At 38.5% G+C, this 17442-nt stretch overlaps 1 protein-coding gene across 1 annotated transcript in view; it reads left to right on the top strand.

The window, feature by feature from the left end:
• The window catches only part of LOC136858951 (neuronal growth regulator 1), a 347575-nt gene that overhangs the window by 130088 nt on the left and 200045 nt on the right, over positions 1 to 17442 (top strand). Inside the window, exon 3 of the mRNA XM_068225439.1 lies at positions 2351 to 2452. Within this exon, the coding sequence (XP_068081540.1) occupies positions 2351 to 2452 (102 nt within the window). The remainder of the gene's footprint in view (positions 1 to 2350; positions 2453 to 17442) is intronic.

Raw genomic sequence — 17442 nt, 5'->3', positions numbered from 1 at the left:
TAACATAAATCAATCATTGGACATAACCTACTAATTAGATTGTGAAGTGTGTCTCAAATTCAGTCTGTGATTTCATGCTAATTAATAAAATATGTAGGAAATATAATTCTCAAAGATATTTTGTAACATCTATTCATTTACTGTATATTATTTAAAGTAGTAATAACCATCCATGTTAACCTACGTATGATCAATTTTTAAGAAAATGCGATTTTACAGTAGAAATACCAAGTCAAAAGGATCAAGTTAATAAACATTTTTTTTTCATAAGGATTTCGTTTGATGAACTTATCCTGCCATAATATTCTGTAAAAGTTACAATACGTCATTGCTATCATAGGATATGGATTCTCGACAGTAAAACAACGTCATTGCATCATAAACAAATACGATCCTAGTTTGCGTCAATAATCTCACCTTTCCCTTCAAATATTCCATTACATCTATTATATCATCGTAACAATAGATATTTCTTCAAATCATTCCTCATTATATTCATATAACATCATAACATTTTCTTCATTTCCCATTTCATATCATACCTCTTCCTATATCACTTCCTATTCTTTCAAATATTCCGTGCATATAACTTATTTTGACGCATAAATAACTTTATTCTCATCCATTTATGTCATTGGATCAATATATTCCTAACTAACATTAACATGTCTCCTGCCTGCTGTCATATCCATATCTAACATTATTCTAACGCCTTACGATAACGTACAACCTCCATGTATTAACACATCACTCTGGATTTTTATCGAAGATCCTAAAATATTCTTCTCATAATCACTTCACATGCGACATAGCATAACATGTTGGGATTCTTTCATTTCATTGAAATATTATTTTCACAATATATTATTGCATTCCCTAACTGGAGTTAGTCTTGTTTCTTAGAAAGACTACCTATTCCCTCATATCGATACAATGAATAGGCCTACATCACTCGTGAGAATCTAACACAATTTAGGTCATTCTGAAGGCAATAACGATATGCCACCTAATGTTTAACTACAAATAAGCTATACTTCTCTCTCCCTAGCAATTATATGCATTTATTATAAGAAACATTTTTTCCTTCACTTCCGGAATGATATTAACTTTTGTTCATTCTCCGCAGCTCTGGGTCATTCTATCCCGCTGGTCATCGAGATGTCATCTGTGGTACAGGTTCCTCTCTGCCGTGTCAGTCCAGCTCGGTATCATCCGGATAGTCTGCCTCAAGTCTTCTTAGAGAGCCATGGCGATCGAATCGCTCAATTGAAAAGATAAAACACATTGATGAAATCAGCTGTAACGTATTGACTTTATCAAAGCCTTCTTACATAAGTTTAGAATGAGATTCACATTCAAATTGCTTTATGTCGACTTAATTGCAATCCGATCACCAATACGTCTGCTATTATTTCAGTTTTACGTCGTGTAGAATTGGTTTACGAATGATTATATGTTGACGCTGAGTTATATCGAATTATTTCCTCTCTGGTCAAGGCCTTGTTCTTGCCGTCTTCAATACTGTAGTTAATCAATCCTTGCTATATTTAAATTATATAGCGCGTATATTAAAATAATCTTATATATATGCGTTATTTTGTTATCTAAACGCTACAAATACACCTTTTTCCATTCTTGAATTTGCTACTTTCTAGATACCTTTAAGGGATTTAATTAGCTCGTCGACCGTAACGCGTCTGCTTCCTGTGATTGCTTCTTCATTTGTGTGTTTTAATAGTGTTGGTTTTAACAGTTCCAATTCCTATTTTGTCTTTACCATTGCCGTTATGATCTTGAACATTTCTATTTTGCGTTATACTGAACTTCCTTGACATTTTATTGAATGTACAGTATGCATTGTGTTTAACTTCTTTATCGGTAATTGCGTTCAACCCAACTAGGTTGAGTTTTATTTCTGGAACAGTTGAATGACACAACAAGGTATATTAAATGACCATTGAAAATTTTCAATTGCTTATTATATAATAATTTTGACCGTCGAAGACGTACGTACTAGTAATTAATGTTATTTAATGTGATATAGTCAGATCCTTCCTAAGAACATGAGGGACAGGATATTCCGAAATATCTCTCAGTAAGTATCATTTTAGCACACATAATCATAAGGTCTCATATTCCGAGCCGGGAAGTCAGTCTCAGAACATGAATTTTGTTTCTAGTAATTATGATTCATTCTAATTATTTTCTTTCTCCAGAAGAAACCTTAAAGTGGAAGAAAATACTCCCTTCATTTCTTCCCTTAAACAGTACTAATTTCCTTCACCCTACCTTGGAATAGTATTAACTCTTGGTATCAGAAGGTTACGAAGAAAATATTCTTATATTTCAGGTTTCGTGGATAAGAAGGAAAGACTATCATCTTTTGACTGTGGGGTTAGCGACGTACAGCAGTGATGATCGTTTTCTGGTGGTGCACGCAAGACATCTGCAGGTAAGGCATTCATTTTATTCTGATTCCCGCTAGCAAAGTTTTAGAAGAAAAGAGTCGTTGCATTATATGTTACTCAATTCTCAAGTGGTTGTTCGGTTTACTGTTGGACGGTGAAGTGGATAATTATGAATGGATGCCCTGGCTGTAACTCAAATTCAGTATCTTTAAGATATTGAATAAAGTCAAATAAAAAGGTGCATTAGAAACCCTTTTGAATGGTTAGTATACACGAAATATGAATATGCGTTTTATCAGGTAATAACCTAGATAAAGGTGGAACATAGGAAAATAAATCAATATAAAGGTAAAAAATTGTTATTGTTTGTTCGGAGAGGAACTCTAATATGTCAAGGTAAATCAAACGGTAAAGGCCGTAGTGAAGGTAAAGTATAATCAAAATGCCAAGAGTTTCATTAAATGATGTAACATTCTTTTCGATATTTTCTACCAGGAGTTATGAAATCACATTTTTTCATCACTATAACATTATTCACGTACTTAAATTAATGGACTTTTATTACACCTCCGCCGATCACACTGCCTTAGATTTAATAGTGGAGGAACTATTTGTGCAGCACAAGGGAAAATATCTTGTAGAAAGAAAACAATATATCATATTAATCTGAAACGTTGGTAGGAAGTGACTAAACACATGTACTCATATAAATCGAATCTCTCAAGCAACCCACCTCAAATATGCAATTGGACCCAACATTTTCCAAACGAATAACGTCAAGGACATCAGTAAATATTGCAGGAAGGAAAATGACTCCTTTCATAACCGGAGATTGTAAAGGCGTACATTCAAATAATTCTATCAGGAGACACATTTGCCTCAAAAAGGGAACAATAAGGCCCATTGTTTTCTCCAGCTGGATTACATCCAAAGCACTGTGCATTGGAAAGTGTTATTTGAAGAATACCTTGATTTTTCATAGGAAACTGGACCCATTTCCTTCCACTTGAATAAAGTATGCCTCTACCCACATCGGTTCGGATAAACAAGTTCGAAATAGAATTTGATGAATGTTCTTAGAAAAGAAATAGAAATAGAAGTAGATATATGGGAGATTATAAAGTGTACTTAACGGGTGTTAAAAAGGTAAGGGCAGAGTCTGGGGTAGGAATGTTCATCAAGAATACTATTTCACGCAATGTAATTTCTGTTAGGCACGTAAACGAGCGAATGATGTGGGAATTAGGACGAGAATTATCTTTGTGTATTTACCCTGTGAGGGTGCAGATGAGGATGAAATTGACAATTTTTATGAAGCATTGAGTGACATCGTAGTCAGGGTCAACAGCAAGGATAGGATAATGCTAATGTGCGATTTCAATGCGAAAGTTGGAAATAGAACTGAAGTATATGAAAGGGTGATCGGTAAATGCGGGGAAGATATGGAATCTGATAGAGATGGAAGCGTCTGCTAGACTTCTGTGCTAGCATGGGTTTATCAGTTGCAAATATATTCTTCAAGCATAAGGCTATTCATCTCTACACATGGGAGGGTAGTGTACAAGGTCCGTAATAGACTATATCTTAACCGACTTCGAATTCAGGAAATCTGTTAAGAATGTAAGGATTTTTCGCGTTTCATTCAAACAGACCATTATCTGATCTGTAGTGAAATCATTATCTCTAGACATAGGATAGAGAATGTGAAATCTGTCTGAAAGCAAATAAGTGTAGAAAATCTCAGGACGAGGAAATTAGACAGAAGTATGTAGATATAATTAGCGAGAATTTCCGAACAGTGGACAGTAAAAAGGTTCAAGATATGGAAAGAGAGTGGTTGAGATACAGGGATGCTGTAGTAGAAACAGCAAAGGGAATTCCTACGAACAGCTGTGTGTAAAGATGGGAAAAAGCGAACATCTTGCTGGAATGACGAAGTGAGAGCAGCTTGTAAACGTACAAAGAAGGCTTATCAGAAATAGCTCCAAACAAGGGCTTATGCAGACAGTGAATTTTACATAGATGAAAGAAACGGAGGGAAACAAGTAGTTGTTGAATCCAAAAAAAAGTCTAGGAAGAATTTGGTAATAATCTGCAAGGCTAGGTCAAGCAGAATCGAAACCTTTCTGTACAGATATAAAGAATCTTAGGAAGGGAGGGTAAAAAAAGTAAGATTCACTTGGATAATTCAGTGAACGCATAATAGATCCTAGAGAATCAGTGGACAGGTGGTTGGAATATTTTGAAAATCTTCTCGCCGTAAAAGGAAATCTTCATGGTGGTGTTGCGAACAGCGGAGCTCATGGGGAGGAGGAAAATGATGTTGGTGAAATTACGCTCGAGGAAGTGAAAAGGTTGATAAATAAACTCCATTTTCATAAAGCAGCATGATTAGATAATATTAGACCTGAAATTGTGAAGTATAGTTTGAAGGAAGGGATGAAATGGCTTCATAGAATAATAAAATTAGCACGGAGTGTTGGTAAGGTGCCTACCTTTGTATTGGATAAAGCAGTAATTGCACCTATCTCCAAGCAAGGGAACGGGAAGGATTGCATCAAATATCGAGGTACCTCATTGATTAGTATATCAGGCTAAGTATTCACTGGCATCTTGGAAAGGGAGGGTGCGATTCAGTGGTCGAGAGGAAGTTGGATGAAAACTAGTGTTGTTTCAGATCAAAGAGGAGCTGTCAGGATGAGATATTCAGTATGCGCCAGGTAATTGAAAAATGATATGAGAGGAATAGACAGCTGTGTTCATGTTTCGTAGATCTAGAGAAAGCATATGACAGGGTACCGAGGGAAAAGATGCTCACCATACTGAGGGACTATGGAATTAAGTGGGAATGAAAACCTACAACCTGTTTTCCAGTCAGTGACCGGTTCGGGGTTGGAATGAAAGAAGCCCCCATCTAGCAGCGAGAATGGAAATTGTGGCGGCTGCCGACGCCTGTCGCACTTCCCAGGGGCAATGATTAATGACTGACAGATGAATTGAAATGATAGTGGAGAGTGATGCTGGAATGAAAGATGACAAGAAAACACGAGTACTCGGAGGAAAACCTGACCCACCTCCGTTTTGTGAAGGAAAAATCTCATATGGAATGACCATGATTTGAACCATGGAACCCAGCGGTGAGAGGCCGATGCACTGCCACCTGAACCATGGAGGCTCCCTTACGGGATCAAGGGTAAATTATTAAAATCAATCAAAAGCATTTATGTAGACAATTAGGCTGCCGTGAGAATAGATAGAATTTCTTGGTTCAGAGTACTTACAGGAGTTAGACAAGGCTGTAGTCTTTCAACTTTGTTGTTCGTAGTTTACGTGGATTATCTGCTGAAAGATATAAAGTGGAAGGGAGGGATTCAGTTAGTTTGAAATGTAGTAAGCAGTCTGGCATCTACTGACGACTTGGTCTTAATGGCAGATTCTACCGAAATACTCCAATCTACTATCTTCGAACTTGAAAATAGGTTCAATGAGTATGGTATGAAAATTAGCCTTTTGAAGACTAAATTGATGTCAGTACGTAAGGAATTGAACAGAATTGAATGTCTGATTGGTGATGCAAATCTGGAACAGGTAGATCATTTCAGGTATTTAGGATGTGTATTCTCCCTTGATGGTTATATAGTTAGCGAGATAGAATCAAGGTGTTGTAAAACTAAGGTAGTGAATTCGCAGTTGCAATCAACAGTATTCTGAAAGGAGAAAGTCAGCTCCCGCACCAAACTATCTTTACATCGGGCTGCTTTCAGACCAACTTTGCTTTACTAGAGCGAAAGTTGGGTGGACTCAGGACATTTTATTCATAAGTTCGAAGTAACAGACATGAAAGTAGAGAGAATGATTGATGGTACAAACAGGTGGGGACAATGGCAGGAGGGTACTCGGAATGAGGAGATAAAGACTAAGGAATGAACTCGATGAATGAAGCTAAGCGGATAATTCGGCTTCGGTGTTGTGGTCATGAGAGGCGAATGGGGGAGAATCGGTTACCTAGGAGGATAATGGACTCGGTTATGGAGGGTAAGAGAAATAGAGGTAGACCAAGATGACCATGGTTAGACTCGGTTTCTAAAGATTTAAGGGTAAGAGATATAGAACCAAACGTGGCCACAGCGCTAGTTGCAATAGGGGATTTTTGCGACGTGTAGTAAATTCACAGGGGCTTGCAGACTGAACGCTGGAAGGCACAACGGTCTATATTGATGATGTACGTATATATAAATATCTAAGATATAACAATAGATCAATTCAACGGCTCACAGGGCGTTCACTTCACACGTGAGCACGTGAATGTACAGTAAATCTACTAGAGATCTAGTTCACGGGAGAGAGAGTAGAAAATAAGGTGGATATTTCGGGTTCATATTGTGGCCCGATTTAACCCCCGTGGCTCAGGCCAGCAGTGCACCGGCCTCTCACATCTAGGTTCCATGGTTCAAATCCCGGTCACTCCATGTGAGAATTTGTACTGGAAAAAGCGGAGAGAAGACAGGCTTTTCTCCGGGCACTTCTGTTTTCTCTATCATCTTACATTCCAGCAACACTCTACAATATCAATTCATGTCATCTATCGGTCATCAATTATTGCCCCAGAAGAATGCTTCGTCAGCCGGCACAATTCCTATCCTCACCTTTAGTTGAGGGCTTCCTTAATTTCATTCCTGACCCGGTCGAATGACTGGAAACAGGCTGTTTATTTTCATTCAGGTCCTTGTACAAGAATCTATGTTCAAGCAAAGGTGGTCATAAAGAGTCCTGTATTATTATGAGGATATTCTTAATAGAAATGTACATCAGAGAGGTGATATTGCCAAGTAGTGAGCGTATGAACCAATGAAACAACATCTGAATACGACAGGTAACAATGTAAACATAATGAAAGGTAACTGCCGAATTTACATCGACTATGGTAACACTGGTACATCATAGTATTCTCCTGTAATTATCCATCCGTTAATGAGATTTAGGTGAAGAGTCAAAACTTTGATGTCCATGAGATCATCAAAAATACTTCCCTACATATGTGAAATAGAGGCATAAATTAAAAAAAACCAATAATGTTTTACCAAAATTACATACCATTCGCTACAAATGTGCATTCTTATACCCCTCATATTAACTTTAGATTACAGGGCTTATCGATCTATCAAGCTACCTTCGCCTCTAAAATTTCACTGTACTTCTCGTAAGTTGGACGGTAGAGCGCTGATCTACTGAGCCCAACTTAGCTGGTTCGATCCTGGTTCAGTCCGGTGGTATTTGAAGGTGCTCAAATACCGTACATCAGCATCTTATCGGTTCTGGCACGTTAAGGAATTCCCGAGGGACAAACTCCTACCACTTCGGCGCCTCCCAAGACCGTAAAAGTAGTTAGCGATACGTGAAAACAATAACGTTATTTTTGTTCGGCTACAAATTATTGTACTATTTCTAAACAACGATTCTAAGTGTGTGTTTCTCGAATTTTTCCAAAACGATCTATTACTGTCGTTTCTTACCACATGTGGCCAAGTCCATCATTCTACCGTGTAAGCTAGGTTTTCTCCTAATCCACAACACGACATTTGAGGTCCTGGCTGCCTTTAAACAGCAAAAACGCGTTGTAGTCTGTTGGAAACTTCCTTTTTTGTGAATTTTACGTCGTAGTTGTTAAAGAAATTGACTACAATACATTCTGACATTGCAAGAGGTAAAATGATTTCTCTGTGGTTTACAAGTACATTAATAAATTTACTTAAAATTATAAAAATAAAATGATAACATATTATTCAAACTTTAGTGAATTAAAACTTTCACGTCCTGTGTCCAGTTATTCGACCGGGACAGGAATGGAATTCATGAAGCCCCCATCTAGCGGCGAGGATAGGAATCTCCCAGCTGCCGAAGCCTGTCGCACTCCCATGAGGCAATAATTAATGACTGACAGATGAAATGAAATGCTATTGGAAAATGATGCTGGAATGTTAGATGACACAAAGATGACAGAGAGAAATTCGTTCCGCCTCAGCTTTGTTCAGTACGAGTCTTACACGGAGTGACCAGGATTTGAACTACGGAACCGCCTGAGCCTGCAGCCTGATCCACGGAGCTACAAACTAAAACTGATATTTTTATATCATAGATCAAAGAGGATTAGACATTCTTGCTTGTTAGTTATTAAATTTGTTTTATTATTTAAATGTTACACTTATTTTGGTATGACTTTCTACCCTTCATTTGTATTTAATTCCTTCTGAATAATAATAATAACAATAATACCGTAATAATAATAGAAAAAATATATCAACTACTGTTTAAAACCGGGCGTCTAATCTTTAAGGGAAATTAGTTTAATTGATATAACATTTAAAACAGCGCTCTATTTCTTTTCTTCGGTTATGGTAGCTGAAATGAAGAAAAAATACTGCAAAGTTCCTCGACAAGTGATACATTACTTTTTAAACTTTGTGACCCGTGTCATTCGAAGAAAATACGCTTGTACATCCAATCATTACACATTATATGAACTCGTAACTAATAATTGAATAGTACCCAAGAGTTGGGTATCAAGTTACGGGTTGCGGAAGCAATTTGGAAGACATTTCTAGTAACAGAGGAATTGGTAAGGAGTTGTAAAAGGCTTTGCCCCAGGAGGTGATTTAATGAGGTATAATGGAAACCCTAGAGCCCAAGTAGACTTGTTTGATATGCAGTCATAACCAAAATGAAAATTAACGGTTAATTATGAATTATCATCATCTTTTGGCTACGTTCAATATTATTGGCCCTCATAAAACCAAAACTGCCAAAACATACTTAGCTAAAATGTGCCCAAGGAAGAAGCATGTGCAAGGAAATTCCATACATTCAAAATGGCAAGGTTCTCTTGAAAGATCCACCCAGGGTATTGGAGATATTCCGGTGTCATATCTGTCCTTAAAAACCACCGGAATCTGATCTAAAGGATTCTGGTTTATCCGGAGCAAGACAAACTGAGCTTAGCATGTGCTGGCATCAAGATAACCGCTTAAATGGCAAAGAATTCCTCACTGACATAATGTTTTTTTAGGCTCAGTAATATCTTCAATCATCTTCAGTGATAAAAGGTGGAAGTGATTATGCGTTTGTAAGCTACAAATATAACAGTAAATGTACATGAACATTGCTCTTGATCCAGTTAGGTCTGTGTTACATGTGTGTGCTGTCAATAAATGAGTAAATTTAAAAGAGGTTTTTTTACAGTTACATTTGACAAAAGAAAAAGCTGAAAATAGTCTCACATCAAGTTATGTCTATGAAAAGACATGACGTATTTTGGTATTCTGGCACGGGTTCTTGAGGTTTTTCTTTAGTCATTGACCGTTTTCGATCTTTGTGTTTAGTTTAATATCTAACGTTATACTAATAATCTTTCTCCCCTGTGAACCATGCCTACAAAGATGAACAATCCCATACATTTTGTTCGAAATTTGTGGTAATTAAAAATAGTTTTGAAGAATAAATTCCGAATTTAGTACTCAGTCCCAGTAAGAATAATTCAATACAATAAACATTGATCTGCATTTAGAGCAGTCGCCCAGGTGATAGATCCCCTATCTGTTTTATTCCTAGATTTTTCTTATATGATTGCAAAGAATTTGGAAATTTATTGAACATCTCCCTTGGTGTATTATTCCAATCACTAAATCCCCCACCTATAGATGAATGTTTGCCACAATTTCTTATCTTGAATTCTAAATTTATCTTCATATTCTGATATTTCCTACATTTAAAAGTACCACTCAAACTTATTCGCGCACTAATGTAACGCCATCTCTCCACTGACATCTCGTAAGATACCACTTAGTTGAACAGCTCGTCTCCTTTCTCCCAAGTCTTCCCAGTCTAAACTTAGCAAACCACCCAGAACAAATCGAGCTGCTTTTCTTTGGATTTGCTTCCTGTTCTTGAATCAAGTATTCCTGGTGAGAGTCCCATAGACTGGAACTATACTCTAGTTAGGGATCTTACCAGAAATGTATATGCCCTCTCTTTTACATCCTTATTACAACCCCCAAAATCCTTATGTGCAGCGATCTGAACCCTTTATTTACAATCCAATTTATGGGATTACCCCACTTAAGATCTTTCCTTGTATTATCACCTAGGTACTTACAGTAATCCCCATAAGGAAATTTCATTCCCTCAACGAAGAACCGTAATTAAAACCGAGAGGACTTTTCCTATTAGTGAAACTGACAACCTGACTTTTATTCCCGTTTATCATTATACCATTGCCTACTGACCATCTCACAACATTGTCGAGGTCTTTTTACTATTGCTCACAATCGTATAACTTATTTATTATTCTATCCACAAAAGCCTTATCCTTGATTCCAGTTCTTTACTCATATCATTTATATATAAGAAAATATGAAGGTCCAATAACACTGCCTTGAGGAATTTCCCTCTTAATGATTACGGGATCAGATAAAGCTTCACTTGCTCTAATTCTCTAAGTTCCATTTTCTATAGATATAGTCACGCACTCAGTCACTCTTTTATCTAGTTCAATAGCCCTCTCTTTTGCCAGTAGTCTCCTATGATCTACCCTTGGAGACTATTGGATATTATCCTAAGTAGTAAACTTCAAGTGATTTTCACGACGTTCAGAAGAGCTCTTTGAATGAATAGAAGTGCAAAGTTTTCTTAAGTTTCACTTTCATCGACACGCTTTCAGTTATCATTTACATAGGAATGAGTTTATTATACAGTCGCCACCATTTCACCGTTGCTATAGGTTCGTGTTACAGCGCGCATTTGTTCATTTCTATTTAAATGAAACACATTGCGATAATTTTTAGCAGTTCGCAAACGCTTCTCAGGCACTCTACGTTATCAAATACTAGATTGTTCACGATCAATTTGCAGTAGCAGCTATACGTGATCGTTTCTTAGTGACTCAAGAAGCTTTTTGTCTGTTTTATGTATTTAAAGTATTTCCGCTCCTTCGTAAGAAGACGAATAAGAAGACCATTTGTTCAATGCTCCTTCATGGAGGGGGTTGGCTGTGCGGTACAAGACGTGCAGGTGTAAGTTTGCATTGGGAAAGTAAAAGTAGGTTCATATTCTACCACCTACATACATACAGAAGATTTTCTATATCCGAAGGAGGTAAATATCAGCCTTTGGTTTAATTAACACCCGTGCTACTTCCTCCACAACGTTAGCCTTCACTTATCTGACTGTCGCCAGAAACCTAAGTGAATTAACGCGACAGCGAGGATATAACTGAACAATGAATCAGGCCTTTCAGTTGCTTTCGGTTTTAACAGATTCTCGACTGTTGGAATTTGAGCCGCAGGATGTCTTCAACGCATTCTAAGTTGTTGACCGAGGTCAAAAAATAAATAGACAACGATTGAAGGTATATGCTCCTCTGGTGGTCTCGGAAGTCAAGAAAAGTGAATTTATTTTAATGTTACCTGAATAAGAATCCAATTTTCAAAGAAATATTTTGCATTTCCTGTAAAAAATTTATTCGATTATCTGACATCTACCAACTAAAAAATTAATGACGCTTTTAAACCGGTTCTTGAAGGTACTTCGCAAGTTTTAACTTACTTATAATACTTTTAGAATTGAATGTTGCTCTAGACAAATCTGAGGGGAAAGATGGTGATTGATATGTCATTCCTTCATGATATTTATTTAGCGTGTGTTAATACAAATGTATTCATTTACCTTCCGTAACAAGAAAAACCTTCTGGAAAGCAGGAACATTAACATTAAAATTAGGAAAGAATTTGCCAAATTGTTTGTGTGGAGTGTTTTGTTGTATGGTTGCAAAACATGGATCTAAGCAAAACAGGATATAAAACGCCTTGAAGCAATGGAAATGTGGATATGGAGGAAGATGCTGAAAATTAGTTAGACAGAGAATAAAAAATAGGGTCCTTAAGGAAATAGATGAAACAAGGGAATTTATCAACACATTAGAAAAGAGGAAAACCAAATTCCTTGGCCACACAGTTCGACATAACACATTCCTCACGACTATGCTGCAAGGAGAAGTTCCAAGAAAGGAGGGAAGAGGAAGGCCCAGGAGGAAGTATCTGGAATACGTGATGGACAGGCTGAATTTGAAAACAAAAATGTTTACCTGAAACGCTCAGCAAAGGAGAGAGAAATATGGTTGCAGCGATGTAGAATAACATCATTTTAACTGGAAGGCATCTCTTTATTATCGCCGTTATTATTCCTCACGCAAGTACCGTAACTAACCCATATTCTGAATGATTGAGAGCGTCTACTACCTTGCATCACGAGAACTTTTCTTCTTGCTTGCAAGTGGATGTCTTCAGCTGCATGAGTTTTATTGAAGAAACGATAGGATATGATCTTGTGATTTCAGGTTTTTCCATATTATCTCTGATGCTAGCTGCTGCCTCGTTTGCAGTTGATCCTTACTTGTTGTTCACATGGAAGGTTCACATACGACGATGGTTCAAATTCATATATTATTTACTAGCAATTACCCGCCGCTTCGCTCGCGTGTTTTTCGTAATTTTATCAAAGAAATCGTTCCTCGCCATTGTACTAATACATTAAATGAAAATTCATAAAGTATAACAACTTATCCAAAAATTGAGATCCGCTTACCCCAGAATTCCTTTGTAAATCATATTTGTGGTATTACCCTTTGGGGCTAAGACGTCCATGCGACATAGAATTGTACACGTGAGTAACAGTCTTCTCTCAAGACGAAAAAATAAATACATGTTTCTTTATTTCTAAAGGAGATTCTAAGTACCTATTCCTACATCTGTAACATCTTCAGTTTTTGAGATAACAATAAGTATCCCCATAAAAAGAATTCAACCCCTTGATCACCCCTACCCCCACCCCACCTCCTTCAAAGTGTACATTCCGAAGACAAAAATGTATACTTCTTTATTTTAAAGGAGATTACAAATACCAATTTTCACGTCTGTAACGTCTTGAGTTTTTAAGATATAAGTATCCTCATAAAAATAATTCAACTATTTTTCACTTCTTTTCACCCCCCGTTAAGTGCCTTTTCCGAAAAGAAAAGGTACATGTTCCTTATTTTTAAAGGTCCTTACAAATAAAAAAGGCTCTTGTCTCTAACATGTTAAGTTTTTGACATATAATGTAACAATAATAATTGTTACCGTGTTTTTGTGGTAGTTAGAGGTGAAAGAAGGTGCGGGGTGGTGAACAGGTCTCAAGCTACGAAAGTAAAATTAATTTAAAATTTAACAAGGTTATATTTTCTTTTCAAACTCAGAAATAACAAGAATGGCAGGTACAGAGTAGCAAGGCAACAAAGAGCAACAATAGTATTTACAGGTTTTGGGCTTCAGGCCCCGAACTTCCAATTCTCGAGCAGTTAGCCCGAATTTACATGTACATATGGTTTAGCAAAGGGGCAGAAAACCCCAAACATGCCCAGGAGCACTTGCTCCGAATTACACAGTAATACCTCCTAGAGGCACGCAGAAATAAATTGCAAAAGAGCGATCCGCTCTCAAAGTTTTAAGCCTATCACAAGGCCACACCTAACTCTACTTTCAACCTGTCCTCTAAGGACGTAAGCACAGGGGTAAAATACCCAACCTACTGAGGTCTATTAAGCGATAAAAGGATAATTACATGACCTCTAAAATACCAAGTTGAGAGGAGGCGAACTGCACTCCTAATACATTTGCTTTTAAAACCTAATCTGGCTCTAGGCCACAAATGCAAGGCCTAATCCCATACTAAAGAGGTGACTTTAGAAAGAAATAATTTTACATAATGTTAAGGAAGAATAGGTTGAGAAAATAAGTTCACCTCGAAACAATATGAGTGGGAGCTCGAGAGGGTTAAGCACTCTCTATCCCAATATGTAGTTTAAAAGATAGAAGAGATACAAGTTTCTTTACATTCTAAGGAAGGTTACATAATGGAAAAACTTCGGACCCGCCCCGAGAGTTAAACTGCTGAGCAAGCAAGAAAAGAAGTAATTAATCGGCCATTACCTGGTTGTTGACTGCCGCCGAAGAAAGAGACGCTTCCCGCCCCCTGCAATGTACTTTACACGCGAAAAGATGGAACAGAAGTGGCGCAGTGACCCAAAAATCAGCAGTTTATATACTCTCGCGGAAAGTTCGAGGCGTTTTAGGAAGGAAAACACCCGCCCACAATCTTTTTATTGGTGGTTAAAGAAAACCCCTACACACGATGAAGAAGAAACACATCATTGGTGGAAAATTAATTTAAGAAATTCGGGATTGGCTAAATTCAAAACAAGGGGAAAGAAAGGGTTAATATTGCCAACTTAAACAATGACTGAAAGAAATTTAGCAAAGAACAAACTTTTGAAATTAAATTTTCTCCAAAAAAAACAGTTCTTTCACTCCGCACTAGGGTGCACTATTGTTGATCTTCAGTAGTGTTCTCTAGAAGAGAAAGTTCACACTTCTTACTACAAGCAAAACAAAAATACGTCGAAAATGACACAGTTCAAAAACTCCAAAATTTCCAGGTAGTGACATCTTCTGAGAAGGTAGAAAATTAATACCGTAGCTAAAGTTCAGACTTCCTCCAGCAGAGGAGTTTCAACTGGCGCAAATTTTAAATAAGCGGCGTGGAGGTGTACCGCCCGGTATAGACCTCCCCCCCCAAAGGTTCCTCCAGGGGTGACACAGGAAATTTGTTTGAGAACAAGGTCCAAGTTATGATGTGGATATGAAGATTGATTGCAGAAGCATTTACCGAAATGGTTGAAATTTAGTTTGATTCAGTTTCAAAAATTCTTGTAGTAACAGCGGAAGTACTGTCTTAATGTTTGTAGAAGGTTGAATTGAGAAGGAAAACTTTAGTTTTAAAGTTGAGGAAAAATTTTCTAAGTCCACCAGATATTGTTGTTGAATTCTCAGGTGTAGTAATTGCTGATAGTAATTGTCCATGTAATTAATTAAATTGGATGGCCAGACCGACCGCTGCAGCTTGTGTCCAGAGGAGGCCGCTCGGACCCCTCAAGTACCCTGAGATACCGCTCGCCCGCACTATGAGAGGAGTAGAGGTGTTGAAGCACGCCGCGCCCGCGGTGAACATATACAGGCTGCGGCCCAGTAGCAGGTCGTGCGCCGCACATCAGCCTTGGCCGGGAGGAGGGCTCCGGCTCGCCGTGCACATGTCGTCCTCGCTGGGGAAGAGGGGGCCCTTCCTCTATCCCAGTCGCAGCACGGCGCCGCGCGGCTGCGGGGGCACTGAAACATTAAAGCTAGGCGGCAGAATTGTTGGACCATCATCATTTTTTTGAGGGCACAGGCTTTGTGGAGAGGTTGAGGGGCCAGCGGCGTGCAGAAATTCATTTCAGATGCGAGCCACTGTGTGTAGTGGAGCAGGAGACGGGAGCGTGGTAATGGCCGTGGCAAGGATAGGATGGCAGTTTAACCGTGCGGGGAAGGTTTACAAAAACTTACATATGAAACAAAATATTATAGAGGGGGCAGAATGCCTTAAAAGTGAAAACTCAAAAAAATATAACCTTCATATTCCTTTCACGGTTATATGAAGCAAGTTAACCCAGAAATTACACCGGTTTCACCTGTGACAGGTGAACCCTAAATATCCTCTCGGTGGCTGGATTGCTTAATAATAATGTGACTGGCGTAAGGAAATCTAGAATGATACACGGCCCATGAAATCTGGGGGCAAGCTTGCCCGCGGGAACAAAATTCTTGACCACCACCTGGTCACCTACCTTCAAATGGGTGGGTCTCCGTCCACGATCATATCTTTCCCTAACCTCTTCATGAGAGACTTTAAGATTGGCTTTAGCCTTCTTCCAAAGATCTTTAATATTATCCGGATCTATTGTCTCGGGTAGAATGTCACTCAGAGACCAGAGGTTAGAGAGCGGCGTGTTGGGAACGAACTTGAACATCAAAGAAGCTGGAGTAAACTTGTGAGATTCATGAACCGCCGAATTCAAAGCAAAAGCTAACCAATGCAGGGACGTGTCCCACCTGGAATGATCTTCATGATGATAGGCAATAAGCGCGGACCTGAGATTAGGATTAACCCGTTCAGCCAGAGATGGTTGAGGGTAATAAGCAGAAGTAGTTACATGAGAGATGGACAAGTCGAAACAGAATTTACGAAAAAGATTTGATGTGAAAGCCTTAGCATTATCAGACACAATATATTGGCACGGACCAAAAGAAGCAAAAATAGAATTTAGGCAAGTAATGGTGGACTGAGCGGTAGCCAGCTTAGTCGGAAATAACCAGGAAAATCTAGTAAAGCCATCTACGCATACAAAGATAAACTTGTTAGCATTTCCCTTAGACTGGGGGAAGGGTCCTACATAATCAATATACAGGCGTTCCATGGGGCGCGACGCTTGATGAGAAGACAAAAGGCCTACCTTGGTGGACATGGTTGGTTTACTAAGCAAACAGGATTTACAAGCCTTCACTAGTTCACGGATTTCACCGTCCATACCCTTCCAGATGAACATTTCACGAATCTTTTCACGAGTTTTAAAGATTCCAAGATGCCCCCCTAATGGGGTCTCATGATAGTACTTGAAGATCATAGGCACAAGAACAGCTGGAACGACAACCTTCATCATCTTATCATGCCTCGAAGGGCAACATAGAACACCATTCCTCAGAACATAAGGGACAACATGTTCCCCAGAAGAAAGGGTTTCCATTATCGGAGCCAGCGTCGGATCTTCACGTTGGTATTTCTCGATATCCCTAAAAAGCATGGGAGCATCTGTTAAGATGGCATTAACACCAGATAGTATGGACTCGGGAGGTGATGGACTGTCGACCGGTTCGTGGGTCTCGACGTCGTTGGAAAACATACGGCTGAGTCCATCAGCAACAACATTTTCGGTGCCTCGGATATGCCTGACATCGAATTGGAAGGCAGAAATACGGATGGCCCAACGGGCTATACGGCCAGTACGACGCGGCCTACCTAAGACCCAGCTTAAGGCTTGATTATCTGTCTCCAGGTCGAATTTGACATGTTCAAG

The sequence above is a fragment of the Anabrus simplex genome, chromosome 1 (assembly GCF_040414725.1).
Source record: "Anabrus simplex isolate iqAnaSimp1 chromosome 1, ASM4041472v1, whole genome shotgun sequence".
Lineage (NCBI taxonomy): Eukaryota > Metazoa > Arthropoda > Insecta > Orthoptera > Tettigoniidae > Anabrus > Anabrus simplex.
The sequence above is the reverse complement of the archived record's forward strand: the minus strand, read 5'-3'. Positions and strand labels throughout refer to the sequence as shown.